Source organism: Strix aluco, chromosome 20 (genome assembly GCF_031877795.1).
Source record: "Strix aluco isolate bStrAlu1 chromosome 20, bStrAlu1.hap1, whole genome shotgun sequence".
Taxonomy (NCBI): Eukaryota; Metazoa; Chordata; class Aves; order Strigiformes; family Strigidae; genus Strix; species Strix aluco.
Genome location: NC_133950.1, coordinates 11,133,270 through 11,151,192, shown reverse-complemented (window position 1 = coordinate 11,151,192; position 17,923 = coordinate 11,133,270). Strand labels below are relative to the sequence as shown.

General features: G+C 39.2%; 1 protein-coding gene across 2 annotated transcripts in view; it reads left to right on the top strand.

Annotated features, from left to right (window-relative positions):
- Positions 1-17,230, top strand: part of MED27 (mediator complex subunit 27) — a 93,876-nt gene extending 76,646 nt beyond the window's left edge. Inside the window, exons 6-9 of one of the 2 annotated variants that reach the window (XM_074846097.1) lie at positions 5,304-5,345; positions 5,960-6,005; positions 14,086-14,163; positions 16,729-17,230. In XM_074846097.1, coding sequence (XP_074702198.1) covers positions 5,304-5,345; positions 5,960-6,005; positions 14,086-14,163; positions 16,729-16,835 — 273 coding nt within the window. In that variant the 3' untranslated portion in view covers positions 16,836-17,230. The remainder of the gene's footprint in view (positions 1-5,303; positions 5,346-5,959; positions 6,006-14,085; positions 14,164-16,728) is intronic. The other variant, XM_074846098.1, reaches the window with a different exon arrangement.
- Positions 17,231-17,923: the final 693 nt, after the last annotated feature.

The window sequence follows — 17,923 nt, the reverse complement described above, 5'->3', positions numbered from 1 at the left end:
GCTTCTGTTTAGCTCAAGTTTAATTCTCTCGAGAGCCGTATACCATTCCTCTGTCATCATTTGCTGCGAGGGGGAGAGCGGGACTCACCAAGGCCAGCTTTGGGCATGGGGCACTAACCTTTGTCTGCTGTCAGCAGGGAGCAGTTCAGCTTCTCGAGAGCATCAGTGAGAACACCTGGCTTGTTTTCTTGCTTTAAGCCAGTCTTCAGGGGAGTCTCTTTGCTACCAATTTAGCGTTCTGTGTCTAAAGCTAGGTTATATGACTGCTCCCATGAGGCTGCATGAACCTGTGACCTTTACATGGCAGTTTGCTATTCCATTGGGCCATCCTGGGGCTTTCACAAACCTGAAGGTCTGCACTTCAGGTATAAATAGGAACATTTCATTTGACTTAAGTAGAATTGGAGTTGCAGCCACTTAAATCATGAGTAAATTTGGCTTGGAAGATTGAATAAATGCGTAGCTTGCTAGTTTTGCCAACTGGAGTGCATATTGACAAACAGTGAGCTCCCTCTTTTTCACTAATTAACTACACTGGTAATTGGAGAATAAGAATAAGATTGTGTTCTTGCAATGATTCGCTTTACTTATTGTGCCTGCTGGGAATGAGCGATTACAGTCAATTGCAAACATAGTCCATTCCAATTCCTTCCCTGTCACAACAGATGCTGTTGGGAAAGTACTCCAGTGAGGTTTCACCATATTATTCTAGCTTCTCAGTTTCTAGCCTGATAGAGGGCAAAACGCACTAGCGTTCAGAAGAGACACAGAAGAGTATGAAAAAGGGGATCAACAAGCCCCATCTTTATTAAATAACAAAAATACAGAGAACCCTCAGGATCACAGTAGGAGAACATCGTTTTTCCGGTGAGCAGTTTACACAGTAATTGGTGATTTGGAGATTAGCTTATATATTCCTAGGAAGCATGTAATATTTGTAAACAGCAGCAATAAGATTAACTAGGTGGTATTGTATAATATGGCAATTTTGAAGCTTCTGTCTTTTCTGTAAGCTGTGTTGAAGAAGGGACACTAGATAAGTTGTTGTGCTTATCCACACCTAAATAGCCGAATGAGGGTCTGTTGGGTCATCCTCCTAACTGCGTAAGTCAAAAGGTCCTTTAAGGAACAAAAATGAAATTCAGTGAGGGTCTTTCTTTAAGTAGAGTGGGATTTGGGGCAACAAAATATATTCAACAAAAGAAATGGCCATTGGGAGACTGAATGATCACACAGACAATAAGTGAAAAATGGATTGTGCACAGAAGAGGCCAACAATTTGCTTGCAGATCAGGGGAGTCATCATTTATCTCTGAAAGTACAACTGTTCTAGCAAATTTTGCACGACTGGGAAGAAAAAGGGATGAGATGAGTGCAAACAGCAGAGGTGTTGATAGTCTTCTGGTCCATTAGTCAGGCAAGTCTAGAAAAAAACAAATAACGGGCGTTTCTCATAGTTGTGGAACTGTGCATGCTCGCAGTTACACAGGAAAGCTGACATTGCATTATCCAGGTTGCTTTAGCTTGCACCTTATACTGTGTAGGGTGACAGGTACTTATGTGAAAGCTTCAGGTAGTTGCCGCTGTACTGAAGTCTAGTTAAATTTGGTACTCCCTCTTACAGATTTAAATACTTTCAAAATTAAGGTGAAAAAATAGAAGCCTTAAGCTTGCAGTGAGTAAAATAAGACACTACGTTCTAGGGTTTTATTTCCAAGCTTTGCTTATACAGATCAAGAATCATTGCATTTCTTAAGTGCTTCATGTACTTCTCTTGTGAATTATTCACAAACCCTGCAGAATGTGCTTTGCCAGGTTGCCAGCTGCATAACTTAGACATTTTTGGTGACACTTTGCGAAAACAATAGGTGAGTCCTGGCAGCCTCTGTCATGTCGTGGGTTCGGGACTGATCGCTCTGCAGTCTCTCTTGCTTACCGTACTAACCCATTGCAGCCACCACATGCTGATGCATTTTAATTAGCCCCATGGTTTTAGTGATGGCACTGTGCCACCCTTAATTTCAAACTCTGACATACTTACTGTGCACTGGAATTTAACCATGGATAGCAATTAATTACTAGTGTTGTCCTGATTCCTGAATAAATGAAGTGGTGCAGCTCACCCTTCCAGGGCAGGCTTATTGTCAGCTGAGCCATTAGTGGCCCTAGTCTGCCAATAAAAATAAAAACGTATTGGGATTTTTTGGTATAATAATACCATGCTTTTCTTTGGATGCAGAGACCAAGAACCACCTTGACAGGGCGTATTTAGAGTGGGTACTTAACACTGCTGCCTAGCCAGATTCCTATTTTTGCATCTGTTAGACTTAACTAAAGAAACGTGTCTCTGTTGAATTATCATGTTAAGGAACTTGGGTTATGTTAATGCTATGGCTTCATTAATTACCCCATATCAATAAGAAAAGGCAGCTTTTAGCCTCCTAGCATAAGAGAGGAAAAGAAATAGTAGTATCAAAGGAAAGCTTCAAAGACAGGCAGAGCTGTCTCTCGGGTAATTTCTGATCCCTGCATTCTTTCCACTTCAAAGCTGGATGTGTGTGTATTTGGGTGAGGGGGGGTTGAATCCGATTTCTCTAATAAGTGTTGGCACCGGACTTGTTTGATATTAGATGCAGGGAACATTCTGATTTGTTATCGTCTTTGAAATAGTTCAGACGACCTTCAGAAAATGGCCTCTTGTTACTTATGCTGGGGGTGGGTGGGGAGAGTGGGGCATTGGGAAAAAAAGCCCCAGTTTAATTCACATGCAGTGGATGCCCTGAAATTGTGCTTTCAGCAGTTTTTTAGTTACAAATGTGTATCTTGATTGAAAGTGAAAAGTTGAAGAATAATAGACCTATAACGATGCATTCTTTAATCCGCCTCTGCCTTAATCCTCTGTTTCAGGGGGAAAGGTGGGCAGTCATTTAGGATGTATGCATGTGGTTTGGGGGGTTTGCTAGCTTTTACTTTTTTTTCTCTTTCTTTTTTTAACTTGGATAACATCATGTCTGTAAGACAGACATTCATTACTTTTTCAGCTTTTCAGTCTTATGCCAACTAATGAACATTCAGAACCTGTTGGACTCATCTTAATGCAGCATCTGAAGTGGACTTTTTTTTTAGATCTTGAGTCTAACTAGAGAAGATCACATACTTGGTTTGATCAGTAGAGATTAGCAAAACCATATATACATTCCAGCTCTGTCTGCAGTCAAAGAAAGCTTTAAATTACATGAACACAGCTTTTTAAAAATATACATCAATTTTATTTTCTTTTTCAAATGTAGACTTTTCTAGTATGGAAATGCAGTGCTTCCTTCCCAGTAGGCAGAGGTCTGTTATTACAGTGTAAATCAAGCTCAGGTCCAAGTCCGGGCTAAACCACCGCTTGTGGATTCTAGCACATGTGTGCTGTTGGTGTCACATAGGTTCTTGATCCCACCCTAAGAGCCAGTAAATGTAAAAAAGGTTTGTAGATACATGCCTGAGGGTACTTCTGTTTTCATCTAACCTGAAAAAGGCATTGAGACATCAGCTGCCTTTTGTCCCACGGCAAGGTCAGCGGTACCAAGCCATGAAACATCTATCCTGAAGTGATTTTTAAAGTCTTTAACATCACCTCCTGTCCAGACAGGATTGGGGATTCAAGAGTAACTTCTGTTACCAGTATTTAGAATTGGGCCACTTAACAGTGTTACTCTTAGAAGAATGGGAACTTTTAGTACTCTGAACATTTTTAGCCATGTGAGTTCATTATTTGGGTTCAGCATCCTTCCCCCTCTCCTCCTTCCCCCCCCTTTATTATACACACTTCATACGACTTCTTTCATTTCAGACACTTTTTGTGCGTCTTAAAAGACTTGTAATTTCAGCTAGGACTAATGGACACATAAGATGGAATTAAAATAATCAGCTGTATCTTAGAGTAAAGCAGATAAACCCCCATTGTGGGAAGACATGTGTCCAACCATGTTTTGAAGCACTGCTTCATAAATTCACTCAAATGTTCTTCTGTCTAGACTGATTCCTGAGGTTAATGCTGTATCAAACACCTTTCCTGTGACAAGTTTTGTGCATATGGAATTGTTGAGTACAGTGGGATTTGCAGAAAAAAATAAAAGTGATTTGCAAGTCTGGGATTGATGGAAGTTCCTCTTGTTTTTCCCTGCTGCTTTTCCTTGACAGAGTACAAGATATTCCACTGGGCTGCGATAAAAGAGCGTTAGCATGTCAGTTGAAATTGTTTAACATGTGAGCTGTTTGGTTGTTTAACAAGGGCAGCCTTACCTTTTGGTTTCCAGGGCTCATTGTCCTGGTACATGAGGGTACTGGTGAGCCTTAGAGATACCATAGAGCATCATGCTCAGTATATAAACTGGGGGGAGTTGGCCAGGAGGGGCGGATCACTGCTCGGGCATCAGTCAGCGAGTGGTGAGCAATTGCCTTGTGTGTCACTTGTCTCTTCTTGGGTTTTATTTCTCTCTCTTTTTGTTGTATTCCTTTTCCTTACTATTATTATTATATTTTATTCCACTTTAGTTATTAAACTGTTCTTATCTCAACCCATGAGTTTTGCTTTTTTTTTAATTTTCCTCCCCATCCCATGGAGGGGGGGAGGAGTAAGTGAGCGACTGTGTGGTACTTAATTGCTGGCTGGGGTTAAACCACGACACTAATAAAACTTATTTAATTTTGTTCTTTTAGTTTGTATATAGTTGAGCACACATTTAAGTCATGGATGTGTGCAGTTATCTACAAATCTCTTCTAGTGTGATTTTTGTCTGCAAATGTAAATGCAGTTTCCTAAGGGATGTTTTATTTAGCCCCAGTAGACCAGTGCTTTGGCTTAATTCAGCTAAACGTTCTTTGTGTCGTTTGTAACTGAATCACTTATTCAGACACAAGGCAAGCATAAACTTAGTAAAAATGCCCTCATTTTAGAAACAGACTGAAGCTGATGAATATTTGCATACATCAGCCGCAACCCCATACAAATTAAGATTTTGCTGTTTTTAAAGAGAATGTGTTAATTCAACAGGTCTTGTATATGTAATTTTTTTCATTGAAACTGTGACAAATTATGTTCATTCTTCATTGCAATACAGGGGAAATCTATCATTAATTCCCATCCTTGGATTGCAACAGGTAAAGACAATGGGTCAAAATAGTGAACTAAGAAATATGTCTCTGTAGATCTGTTTGCAAGCTCTTTTAATTTGAACAGCTGCTTAGTTTGTTTTTCTCCATAAAGCAGCTTCTTTATGTGTGGTAATATATAACTGTTTTTTTTCCTACTGTAGCTTGACATATGGTCTAAATCCAACTATCAAGTTTTTCAGAAGGTAAGTCTTACATCATTTCTCTCTACATAATGCGTATTGAGATATGTGGAATTTATTTTAAATATCTAGGGCCTTATGTAAAAGAATTCGGAATTTATTCCTTTGTCATCACAACTTGCAAATAACAAACAATAATCCGTTAATAATGGAAAACTGTGAGTAGAAAAGGAGATCACTTCTGCTGTTACTTAATTTGGATTTATTTCCCATCACAGTTCCAGTCCATGGTTTGGAATAGGAAATCAGAGATTACACTACTCTAACTTTAAAATTTCATGAGGAATCTTCAAGCACTCTTTAGTTTAAATCTTTTGGGGGAGGAAGGACTGTTTCAGGTTCATTTAGATTTTGTTTTGTTGGTTTTGGCTGCCCCCCTCTCCCGAGGGCTTGAGTTTAATAAATCACTTTCCAAAATTAGTTTGGAAATTTTTTCCATCATGTTATTTTACCTGATTCTCTTCCCATGATGGTGTAAGCAAAAGGAGTAGCTTACTGAAATGAATACCATTTCAGAAAGGAAGAAAAGACCAATGAGAGAATGGGAGCAATAAGTAAAAAACTGCTAAGAAGCTTAAAGTGTGTTTTGGAAAGATCTGTATCTTGCTGTTTTCCAGGCAGGGAAGAGAAGATTTCTCTTTGAAGGCCTCTTGTCAAAATGCTGTAAGTTCAGATTAATCTGGGTGTAAATTCCGGTTTCCTTACCTTCAAGCCACAGTTCAAGGAGCTTGAGTCTCCAGTTAGTGCACTAGCTTCCTTTCATCTACTTTTGTAGTTTGTGTAACAAATAGGGGTCAGGGACTCGAAAGGGCATGAAAGCAGGGGTCAAAAGTATGGCATATTGGCTGTATTTGTGCATCTTCCTTCTGAGATTTCAGATGCAGTCGGAAGGAAAGACGTTTGACCTATGATATTAACCTGCTAGAGATCAAAGGACAGCTTTTGGGGAGGTTAGTTGCTCTCCCTCTCTGCTTAGCATTAAAGCAAGCTTTTTCTGCAGTTAATTCTTTACCGCAGAGATTAGTGGAGTAAATATTCTTTTTTTCCCTCACTCCTCAAAAATATTTAGTGTCAAGTAGGGTAATATAGCAGGAAGTAAAACAACATAATTCTTACTAACTTGTTTATCACTATGCTTTTCAGTAACTTTTGCAATGGAGTACATTTAAGGTTCTGTAGCTAAGTGCATCATCTCAATTTCCCCGTGTGTGTTCTTTTGTAAGCTTATTTGGGCATAAGATTGTCTTCCTGGATGTTTTGGTTTAGAATAACTAGGAAGGGTTAAATCATATTGCCATCATTTGTGCTAAATGATAACAAATCTTGAGGGTTTCATTATGTAATTTTAGTTGCCTATATACAAGGTAACTGTAAATATACAGGTTTGCTTAGGAGTCCAAGTTAAGGACTTGGGGAGCATAAATAAATTTTTCTTCAGGTCCAGGTGATGGCGTTCAGTCTGAAAGTGAAAGAGGTCAGTGAGGAAATGGGAAATGCCCTTCTTACTGCTGCCTGGGTGGCTGCGTTACAGATAAATAAGAATCTTTATTCTCATTCTAATTCTCTAAAATAATATGATACAACCTGAATATTGAATTTCTGTTGTCCAGTTCTCTCTTGGTAAATAATAGCAAATGTATTGATATTTACAAAAAACACAAGCAAACAAACAAAATAAACACCACAAAAAGCAAACAAATAAAAGACTGCAGGACAAAGGGTGGCCTGTTACCAGCTGAACAGCTGTCTGCATTTTTTTTATAGTAGTTTTATACATTTTATTCCCAGCTCTGTCAGTGTGTTATCTTGGGCAACTCAGCCTCCCTTTGGACCAGTTTTCTGCATCCCTTAGGCTGGGGTAATACCTCTGGCTTCACAGGAGCTGTTGCTGAATTGGTTACATAGTGCTCTCAGATTCTTGCATGAAAAACATGATAAAATGCAAGATGATAGTACTTTGTAATCAGTAGATTCTGTACTCTTGAGCTGATGGTTAAAGAACTTAAGGCTAGGACCTAAGTCAGGTTTTCAAACAGATGATAGAAAATGCTGTGGTTCAGCATAGTAAGTTTTCTGTCTGTGGCGCTGTGCTTGGTTTTCTCTTTATTCTTTTGGTTTTCTCTTTATTCTCTGAAGCTGCACTTGTGTCCGTTTATAATACCCAGGACTAGTGATGTAGCAGTAGCAAAATGAAGGAAATAGCTAAAATAGTGTTAGAGAAACTATTATACTCTGTTACTAGCGTAGGATCTGTACTGCGGGATATTCAGAACAAATGTTTTCATGCCATTAAAAAAATCATCAGTAAATGTGTCGGAGCATGTCTGAATGTTTTTGAAATGTGTTTCTCATGGCAGTCACCAGTAATGTGATGTGGAAGTACTGTGCTGAGAAGGAAAAATACAGATGAGTAACTGCTCCCACCGAGGAGGCTGGGTAGCCCTTTCAGCTCTACCGCCTTTAACTCTGCAAAATCAGTCATCCCTCTGAAGGGCAGGTCTGTTTCTCTTTAAAAGCTGGACCAAGTTCTCCGACTGTCTTCAATGATAATATAACAACATCTGGAGCTCACAAGATACCTGCCAGTGGTAGCTGCAGGCCTGTCAAATTCTCACAGGGTTGCAGCATGACTTTCTAGGTTAAGGACCAGAGACCTCTGATCTTCAATCCAACCCTGTCAAACAAAGCTAAATTTGTCCTGACTTTTTGTTTGCAAACGTTGGCTGTGTCAGCAAGCCTTTTCTCTCTCCTTCTTATTAGGCAGGATACCCACGTGTGTATAATTTGATGGGGGACGGCTCCCGGAGGGCCCATTACTATTAAAGTGTACAGTCATTTTCTGAGTTCCCTGGAGACTTCTTGAATCTGGTCCTGGGGTGAATAAGCTTTATAGGCATTGAATCCACCAGCAGGGTCAGATTTAGAGAATGGAGCTGGGAAATATGAGAGGGAAGACTGAAAGGGCAAAAGCACAAGGAGCGAAGAAAAGGTTTTTCAGACTTCCATGTTGGTCTGACATTTAAACTCCACAGGAGCGGCAACTGTTTTGATCTCAAACCTCCTTATTTTAACACTTTGCATCTTTTGATCCACTAGTGCAAGAGGAGGAACAAAACAGAAAATAGGGAAATACTGTGGGGCTTAAATCTTGGTGGGAAGAAAAGTGTGTGTGAGGGCTGCATAATTCCAGGTCATTGTGCAGAAGATAAAAAAAAAATGTATTGTAGAGAATGGTGCAATATTCATAACTTTGCATTCAAAAAAGAGGCAGAAATACAGAATAGCGGAACTGCTATGAATGGATCGAAATGGGAGATGGTGTCAAATATTAACTGTTTCATTTACCAAGCTGCTCAGTTAAGAGCAGTATTAGCTGGTTTTGCTGTGTAATATGATCAGCTTGGCTGTTTAAGTCATGCGTAGGCTTTAAACCCATGTATTTCATTCTGGTCTCGGAGTCCCATTCGTCTTTTCACCGAAATGGTCTATCAGTTTTAGCATGCCACAAACTGTTTTTGTTTTGGCTCGATATGCTTCTTCACAAGGCATGTTTTAACCTAAAGTTTGAGAAGCTGTTTGTGCCTATCCAGCTGTGTGTGGGCTGTGTGGTCCCAAAGCGATGGGACTCGGGAGCACAATTTTCACCACTACAAGGGCACATAAGTATTGTAATGTATGAAGATGTATTCTTGTCAGTAATCTCAGAATAAAATCACATGCAGGATGAATGCATGCATGAGACAAATATTGGGCTATTGATGATGTCTGTTCAAGGAGAGGAGATGGACTGTTCCAGGGTCACCTGCATGATTGCTCCTGTGCATGATCAGTACTTGCCTCTGTTCAGAGACCTCCTTACATGAAATAAAATCTCAATGACCCAGTCCAAATAAGCAGAACAAGTGAAATAAAAACTTAAACACTGTGAGCTCTGAAAACAAGTGCTAAATTCTACGCTTCAGAAAAGTCTGGTAGTGCTTTACTGAACTGGGAGTGGGGAAGGGTGTGTAAAGGGTTTCTGTGGAGTTCCATCAGTGCCTGTTCATAGAGGCACCATTTATCATCCTTCCGAGTGCCGCTTGGGCACCGGCTTCTGTGCACCAGGTTCCCTCCAGAGAGACTCAAACGTGGTCCTGGAGAGAAGATTGGGTAATGGGAATCCTTGGAAATGAACAAAGGCACTCGTGCAGTTTTCCATGCTATAAGAGGTCTAAACACTAATAAAATAACTTTTTTTTTTTTGTTTTTTCCTATCAGTGCTGTGATCATCCTTCAGAACTCATTGCTACAGCCTGCTGTTAAGGCCATGAACTTAGTAGCGTTCAAAAAAAAATTAAAAAACTTTCAGGGGATTTAGAGAATCCCTTTATATTAGATGGAGTTGTCAGTGCCATACTTGAGGGAATAAACCAATAAATAAGTGGCAAGGAAAGTTATGACTCTTAAAGGAAGTTTGTACCTACTTTTGAAAAGTATATTTACTGTCAGTGAGATAAAATACTAGGAGAGAGAGACAGCTTCTATAATTCAGTTGTGTGATGCTTGTGTTTTTATGTTTTAGTTTTTATGCAAGGTATAGCTTCATATATCTATGGAACATACCTAATCTATGGTGGAGCTATACCACAGGTCTTTGCTTTGGTGCTTCTTGTTCCAGTTAGAGGAAGCACTTGTTCAGCTTTCTCAACCTGTGAATTGTACAATGCCTTTTTTTAATGAATTTTCAGTTTTGGGAATGCTCTGTGACTAACAAGTGTCATTAAGGCCCAATAATGCCATTTTTTGGGTGTGTCACCTTTGGAAAGCACATTTCAGCAGAGCAGTACTATCAAGCGGGTAAAGAAATGCTCTAAAAATGACTGATGTTGGCTCAGTTGAGACAAATAACAGGGACTTTATTTTCTCCTCATCTCTGGGTGTTGGTCTCATGAGCTATTTATAACTCTACCGAGCAGGCAAGCTGAGCAGTCGGCTGCGAGAGGGAAGTCAGGAGCCCGTGTCTCCCCACTCAGTGGCAGAGCAGCGCTGTGGGCTCAGCAGGTAGTTTCTCACAGCGGGCCAGTACCCAGACAGCCCTGCTCGCTTGCTGGGGCCTGGTTGTTCGCCAAGAGTGACAAATACGTGGGATTTAATTTGCACAAAGTCACGGTGAAGATTAGGTTTGATCCAGTATCAGTCTGTTTTGTATTCCTGATGTATACAGTGCCCGAGACAAGGGAGCAGAGATGCGTTTAAGTAGTACATGGTTGTAGTCAACTTGAATTTGGAAGTGAAAAGGAGGGGAAAAAAAAAAACAACTCAGGCAATATAATTAACTGTTAACAAGAAGGGAAGTTTTCTTGTTGAAATTGAGTCTCTTTGCCAGAATTTATTTTTTTTCCATGCAACTGAAGTCTGTTTTGCTCTCTCTCAAAGTGCTTAGTTAAACAATAGCTATTTTATTTAGCAGAATTGTGCTTCAGGAGATTGTTTTGTCTTGCCTTTTTTTCAGACAAAAATTCCAAGTGTTTTTCAATATATGAATTGTGAAATATTGAGCTTCTCTGCAAGATCTCTTGAAAATCTATTTCAAGATCCAGAGCAACAGCTATCCCAATCAATGTGTGCTCTTCTGAATATGTTCTCATATAAAAAGAGGTAGAGAAATTAGAAAGTGAACGATAACTTAGCAGTAGGTGAGATACAGCAATAAAAGTGAAGTTAATAAAATAAGGCCCTGAAATGTACAAAATGTCATCCTACACCCAGAATAAATTAGTTAGTGATTCCAACTTGGCTGGAAGAAAAAGTGTGTCCCTTAAGTGAGCTGGCGCATATGCAGTTTGTTTTGCTTTGCTTTGGTGTGAAATCGTATTGCCATTAGTAAAGTTAGGTATTGATCTTTTTTTTTCTTTTTTCCTTCCTCTTTTTTTTCTGCCCCCCCCCCCCCCTTTTTTTTTTTTTTAATCTTGGCCAGTTTGTGCTTTCTCTCATCATCTCTGTTATCTTGGGGGGGGTTTAATTCTTCCTTTGCTCCCGTGCACTGGCCAGTTTATGATTTGCCCAGCTCTTTGCTGTTTGACATCATGTTCTTTTCTGGATTGGGGGCCAGGGGGGGGTGGTGTTATTCCCCTACTCCTCTTCCTCAGATTTGACACCCACTTTGATCTTTTTTAGAAGCACTTTATCAACACTTGCTTATGGTAGAAATCGCCTCGTTTTTGTTCAGAAAACATTATTAGTGTTCTAGCAGTGCTGGGATGGCTTTTATCTCCCTGTGGAATCTCATTAGCTTTACATTACAATAGGAACAGCATATGTGCAACTTTGCCAAAGTGGCCAGTCAATTTAAATTTGTTAATAGCAGTATTTTTTTAAGCAACTTTCTTCAGTGCCAAGAGAAAACAACTTTGTTGTTCAGGAAAAAAAAAAATACAGTTTGTTAGAAGTAGGAATACAGCAGAAGGAGAGCGGCTGCTCATAAATATCTTCAGAACTTTCTATTCTTTGACATGTCTGGTACTATCCTATAAAAGAACCATCTTAAAAGAAAAAAATTCACATAGCTGGTAGGGCTTGGATTACAGTCATTTCTGAACTCTACATGAGATGTGTTTAAAAGAAATGACTGATTTGAGTTATGCTGTGCTATTAATGCAATGTTAATCCTGTTCTTTCTAATATTATATTTTTTGTATGGTAACATATAAATGGCTTAAGCAGACTGAGGTCCATTTTGTGGATATTTTTGCAAACTCACCAGGAGGTGCATGGTCCCAGAAGTTTTTCCTTCCAAATGTCAGAATCACATGTCCTTATTCATGCTGAATGGAGCTGCTTTTGGAGTTAGTTGTGCCCAAATGATGGGGAGCAGAATCTGTTTCTAAAATTGTAGTGTAACTTAAACTGGATTCAGTGTAGGACAGACTGATTTGATGTAGTGTTCTGCGGAGGAAGTTTGTATGGTGTGAATTAGAGCCTGTCTATACATGGGTTTATTCAGGAATATATCTTTTACAGATTCACCTCCCTGAATAGCTTCAAGCATGAGCCTCCCTTTCTCCAGTGAAAGTTTGAGTGCTTCAGCACAATTCACATTGCTGAATTAGGCTAAATACGAATTAGGAACAAGTGGAGTTAGCTGGGAATAGCAATTGTAATTTCAGTTCACACTTTATCTTACTCAGAATTTACTATAGTATATAGACAAGCCCTGAGAAGAGCACTACTTCTCCATGTTAAAACTAGAAAATACAATTTAATCACTAACTAGACAATCATGTAGTTTGTTGGATGCTTTGATATTACTGGTAAGGACTGTTAATAGATTTACAAGTTACAAGATGTGAAAAAGCTCTCATGGTTGTGTTGTCTTGAGTTCTTTAATAGTCCAGCCCAAAGAATTTTGCCAAGAATTTCTGCATTAAACCTAGAACTTCTGAGAAGCAGCAAGGTGTTGACTGTGCTAATAACTTGGGAAGCTGACAGGCTGCATGCTGTTAGTGAATTGTATCGTAGCTGTCAGAAACTGCCCCCTTCCAGAATCATTTAAAAATGGTAGTGAATTTAAAAAAAAAAAACACCAACAAACCAAACAAACCCCAAAAAACAACAACAAAACAAAAAAACCCACTATCAAAGCATTGGTTGGTTTTCCTGATTTTTTTTTTTTTCTTTAATTATTCTTGTTGTTATAAATATATATTTTATATGTATTCCGTCTAGCTGTAATTCCCAGATGTAAGATATTGTTATGGCTCTGTCTGGGAAATTAAAAAGGTTTCTATCAGAAATCTTTTACTAATGCAAGTATTTATAAACCATAACCATATTAATTGATTTCTGGTTTCAGAGGAAATGAAACTGAGAGCTCAATTCCTGTTTGTTCAACGTAAGCAACCTGAAATAGGACTATAAGAGTTAAATGTTTTAAGTTTCCCCATAAAAAAATGGAGAGAGTGTACTCCTTTTTCTGTAAAAGTGCAGTTTAAATTCACAGTATTTTATCCTATTGGAAGGGGGACAGGATGGTTTTTGGCTTTGGGATTATTTTTTTTTTTAAAGTCTTAACTTCTGTTCTTATAAGTTAGTCTTGAGAACTATTTAATTTAGCTAGGTTATTGACAATGTTTCTTCTTTTGTTGAGCAGATCATCAGAGAAAACCAAAGTGCTTTCTAATTTGTTTGGTGACTTTGCTTGTTTATGATTTCACAGAATACATGGGATTTCAATCACAGAAGCAGAGATTCTGCTCTTATGCTGTAAACATTTGAAACTTGGGCAAATTATTTGCTTATGGACGCTTTTATATGGTACAGAAGATATTTTTTTTTTCCCCTTTTCACAGCTGGGTCGGTAGTCCAAAGTGGGAAGCGGAGCCTGTTAGTTCTGTATTGTTCCATGTAGCATAGAGCTGGACACCTTCCTCATACTTGGCTCACATTAGCTACCAATCAAGATTCTTTTACCAACACTATTAGCTTTTATCATGTTTATGAACTTCCAAAGTTGTGTTTGATTTTACTGTATGCTTACAAAGTTACTTATCATGATCGCTTCAGCTGATTGTTATCTGAAGTTGGCAGAGGGAATGGAAGCTAGCTGTCAAAAAGTACCCAGAATTACTTTGAGAATGTCATCACAGCCATGTAATCCTTGGTTTGCTACTTTCCCATGGAATTTATACTGTTTTCTTGCCGATTAACACTGCTTGGCCTGAAACACAGGATGAATAAGCGTATATTCTCCTTTTGTCTGATACAGGTGACAGATCATGCGACCACTGCGCTATTGCACTACCAGCTGCCTCAGATGCCAGATGTGGTAGTCAGATCTTTCATGGTAAGTGTATTGGAAAATACATTTTTCTAGACAGTCTTCAGCATGCTTATAGTGATTGACATTAGGCAGTTCTGATGCAGTTGTCATTTCCCCTATTTAAATAAGCTAGACAGTCGAGAATGACTGTAATTCTTTGCATCTGCTGCCTGGCCAAGGGTGAAGAGCTCATTCTCATTACCGTGGGATAATTGTTGTTGGAAGACTGAGCTGTATATGGTTCTTCTGTCACAGGTCTCAATATTTGCTTGATAATTCCCATTTGCAGAGCTACGCCGGGTCATCTCTAAAGACAGTAGGAAAAACTCTCTCAACCAAAATCTTTGCTATGGTCCAACCCTTTCACACTGTTCATACTGTGCAAGGACTCGAGTTCTGTATGTAGAAAGTCTGCTCCACTGGAAGTTCCCCCGTAGAGAAGACTCCCAGGTAGTGTGTTCCAGCTGAGGCAGCTCGCTTGTCAGCTTGCCCAGTATGGGAATTGATGAGAGTTATTTGGAGAACGATGAGAGGGAGGAACGTGACTGGGAAAAGTTCATTTTGCTGCATCCACTTTCAGCCCCAACTTTGTTCCTAAGGAATTGGATGTACTCGCCCAGCACAACAGCAGGTGGTTTTGGGAATCAAGGAAATGCTTACTGAAGTATTCTGCTGTTTTCTTACTGAAGAAAATTAATCAAATACTGCTCTACCTTGATATGCAGATTTAAGTTTATCACCTTTAATTCTGCTTGTATTTAGAACTTTATTTATGATACAGCATGTATTTAAGCAGCCCTGTTAATCAGAAGGTGAGAACAAGGGTTTACAATTCAGAATTCCTTCTACCAAGATGAATTTTGGCAGCGGGGAGTCTTGCTGTTGTCTCTGCTGCAGTCTTCCAAAGGAGGCTTTTGGGAGAGTTCTCTGCTCTTCAGACTTTTCCCTTCACTTAACTTCCATTACGTTACCCCTTCACCTGGAGCAGCGTAACTGAGGCTTTTAAAAACAAACACCTAATTTTGCCGTTCACGATCTTTAGGTGTGTACAGGAGCATTGGGTCTTTGATATGAAATTACACAGTGGAAATTAAAGGCATTAAGCCTCCCTTCTGTGCGGGTTTGTTTATTTAATAAAAAGGCCCCTAAGATGAGAGATTTGCAAAGGTCTCTTCCCTTAGAGTGTATCTTAAAATAATAGTTTTGAAAGGTGAAAGCAACTCTTAATGGTCAAATCCATGTTTCAGCATGTTTCTGATAATTAATGTTTAATAGAATGGGTAGCACATTTGTTTAAGCCATGGTTCTGCCTTATTGATTTGATAAAACACTACTAAAACTTTTAACAAAGCGAAACGAGATGTACACCAGAAGTGTCAATATGTTGGTCCTTTCACATGTCAGTTGTGCAATCCACACGACAGGATGTAGTGAAGCCCTAATTTTCTGATGAGAATGAAGAACACTTTTTTTTTTTCTTCTCTTTCAACAGATGTCTCAAGTGCACAATTTAACTTCATTTACCTATTTTTGTATTATGGTTCAGAAAATTCGATTTCTCTGTAGTGCAAGCAAAGCCCATCCAAGCTGAAGCAAATAACAGCAATTTACTTGTAGTGTTCTGTTGCCCTTGTCCCCATATTTACTGCTAAACACAGAGAAGATCTAGTTCTTTTGGAGGAGAGTTATTGACGGCCAAAGCTTCGGTTGCTATAGAGAAGGCTCTGATGAAGATGGAAGGATTTGTTTCAATAAACTCGGCTGACCTCTTCTTCAGAGAACAATTTTCTCTTATCGATGTAATTCAATAGGACTTTAAATGACAAGATTCATGTGCATCCTTCACAGTATAAATCTGCTGGTCTAGGTGTTTTTTTAGTTGTCTATCTCCTTGAGTTGGGAATTGAGTTAAGTAATGCTCTTTGCTATGTATGACAATGGGAACAATCCACTTTAGAGGCAGGAACTTTACCTAGGAACACCTGAACTTTCTCTGTGTTGTTCAGCACTAGCCTTTTACATATATATTTTTATCCGTGTAATCAGATTTAAAATGGTACAGTATTTTTATGACCAATGAGTATTGATCTTAAAATTGCATTTAGAGAGGAAGTTAGGTAGCTCGCTGTGAAAGTCCTTACATCTTCAGCTATGGAGAGTTCAAACCATTGCAGTGTGATTGCAGCAGGGGTGTGATAGATGATCATAGAAAGAGACAAACCAATATTTCTTTGAAGACGGTACCCATCAAGAACAATTATACTCCAGTAAAAATATGAGGAGCGTTACAATACTCGCCTTCCATCATGATTCTCTAGCTGTGAATACCTCCTGCTCAGAGTGCATGAATTTCTATTAACAAATTTGCTTAAGTGACTAAAAAAGCAGAAGATTATTAATAAAGTGGGAATTCAGCTATACAGTGACCTTGTAATCTTCAGCATGCTTCTGTTTATAAAATCACTGTATACCTCACTGGGGCCTCGCCAAAGTACATTCTCTGTCCTTGCTATTGCTGTTTGACAAGAATGATGACAAAGGGGAACATCCATATCCAGTTTTCTTAATTTCTCTCCCTTTTCCTTTTAGACCTGGTTAAGAAGTTACATAAAGCTGTTCCAGGCTCCGTGCCAGCGCTGCGGAAAGTTTCTGCAGGATGGCCTGCCACCCACATGGAGGGATTTCCGAACACTTGAAGCTTTTCATGACACTTGCAGGCAATAGTAGCCCAGCTGTTGATAACACGAGGAGTGAACAATCTGTCGGGCTTGGAAGAGAGCTGATAGTTTAATAGGTGGTTCCATTTCTGAACCTTTCATCCTGTACTAAGTAGTGAGGTCGCACTAATACATTTGACTCTTTAAAAGCCATCAGTCTGCAAGGCCCATGTGAGACTAATGTATTTCAAAGAAGATGGTAAGAAGCTGTGTGTGATCGCTTGATGCTTCTGAGCTGAAATTATGTGTCTGGGGAGATCTGACAGTAATAATCATTATTCTAAACCTTAATGAAAATATCTCTGTACAGTTTGTGTTTTGTGACAGAATTTGCAAGACTTTTATAAGCTTGAAATAAATTTTGTATTCCAGAATTTGCGCTATTCATTTCATTATTTGATCAACAAAATCCTTGGGTTTGGTGTTGATTTTTCAGTGCTGCTCTTTTCTTTAGAAAAACTGGAAACATTTAAACATGCATGCTGATATGATGGGGGTGTGTTGTTGCAACGCTGCTTATCTGAGTACTGGGGTTTTTTGTGGAAGAGATTATGGCGCTGATTAAACATGGAATTTCAAAGGCATGTGGCAGCTTGGAAGATGCAATGTACTTTCTAAGGCGGGGGGGAAACAGATGTTTCCCTGTACTAAAATTGTAATGAAAATGTTAGCAAAATCTGCATGTATTAAGTGGTTAGAAAATGTGTGATGAGCAGCGACTGTATAATTCATCATGTTTTAAAACTGAAAGTAGTAAAATAATTCAGCCCTAAAGCACAGCTTCTGCAGTGCAGACAGATACAGCATGTTTCCTAAATATTTTAAAATTTACATGCAACATGCCAGCGAAGAGTAAGATCCCTCCCAGTAATTGTTGCACTTAGAATGGATGGGAGTGTTCAGCTCCCACGAGCCTCAGCCATTTTTCCTTTACCCAAAGATCAGGAAGGTCCCTGGTCCTGTCCAGCTGAATGCTCACTGGCCTGGGGCCGCAGTGGGTTAAGTGTCTTCTTGGGTATTTTCTAGAGGACTATAAGTTTCATCTGTCATCTCCTGACAGCCAATGT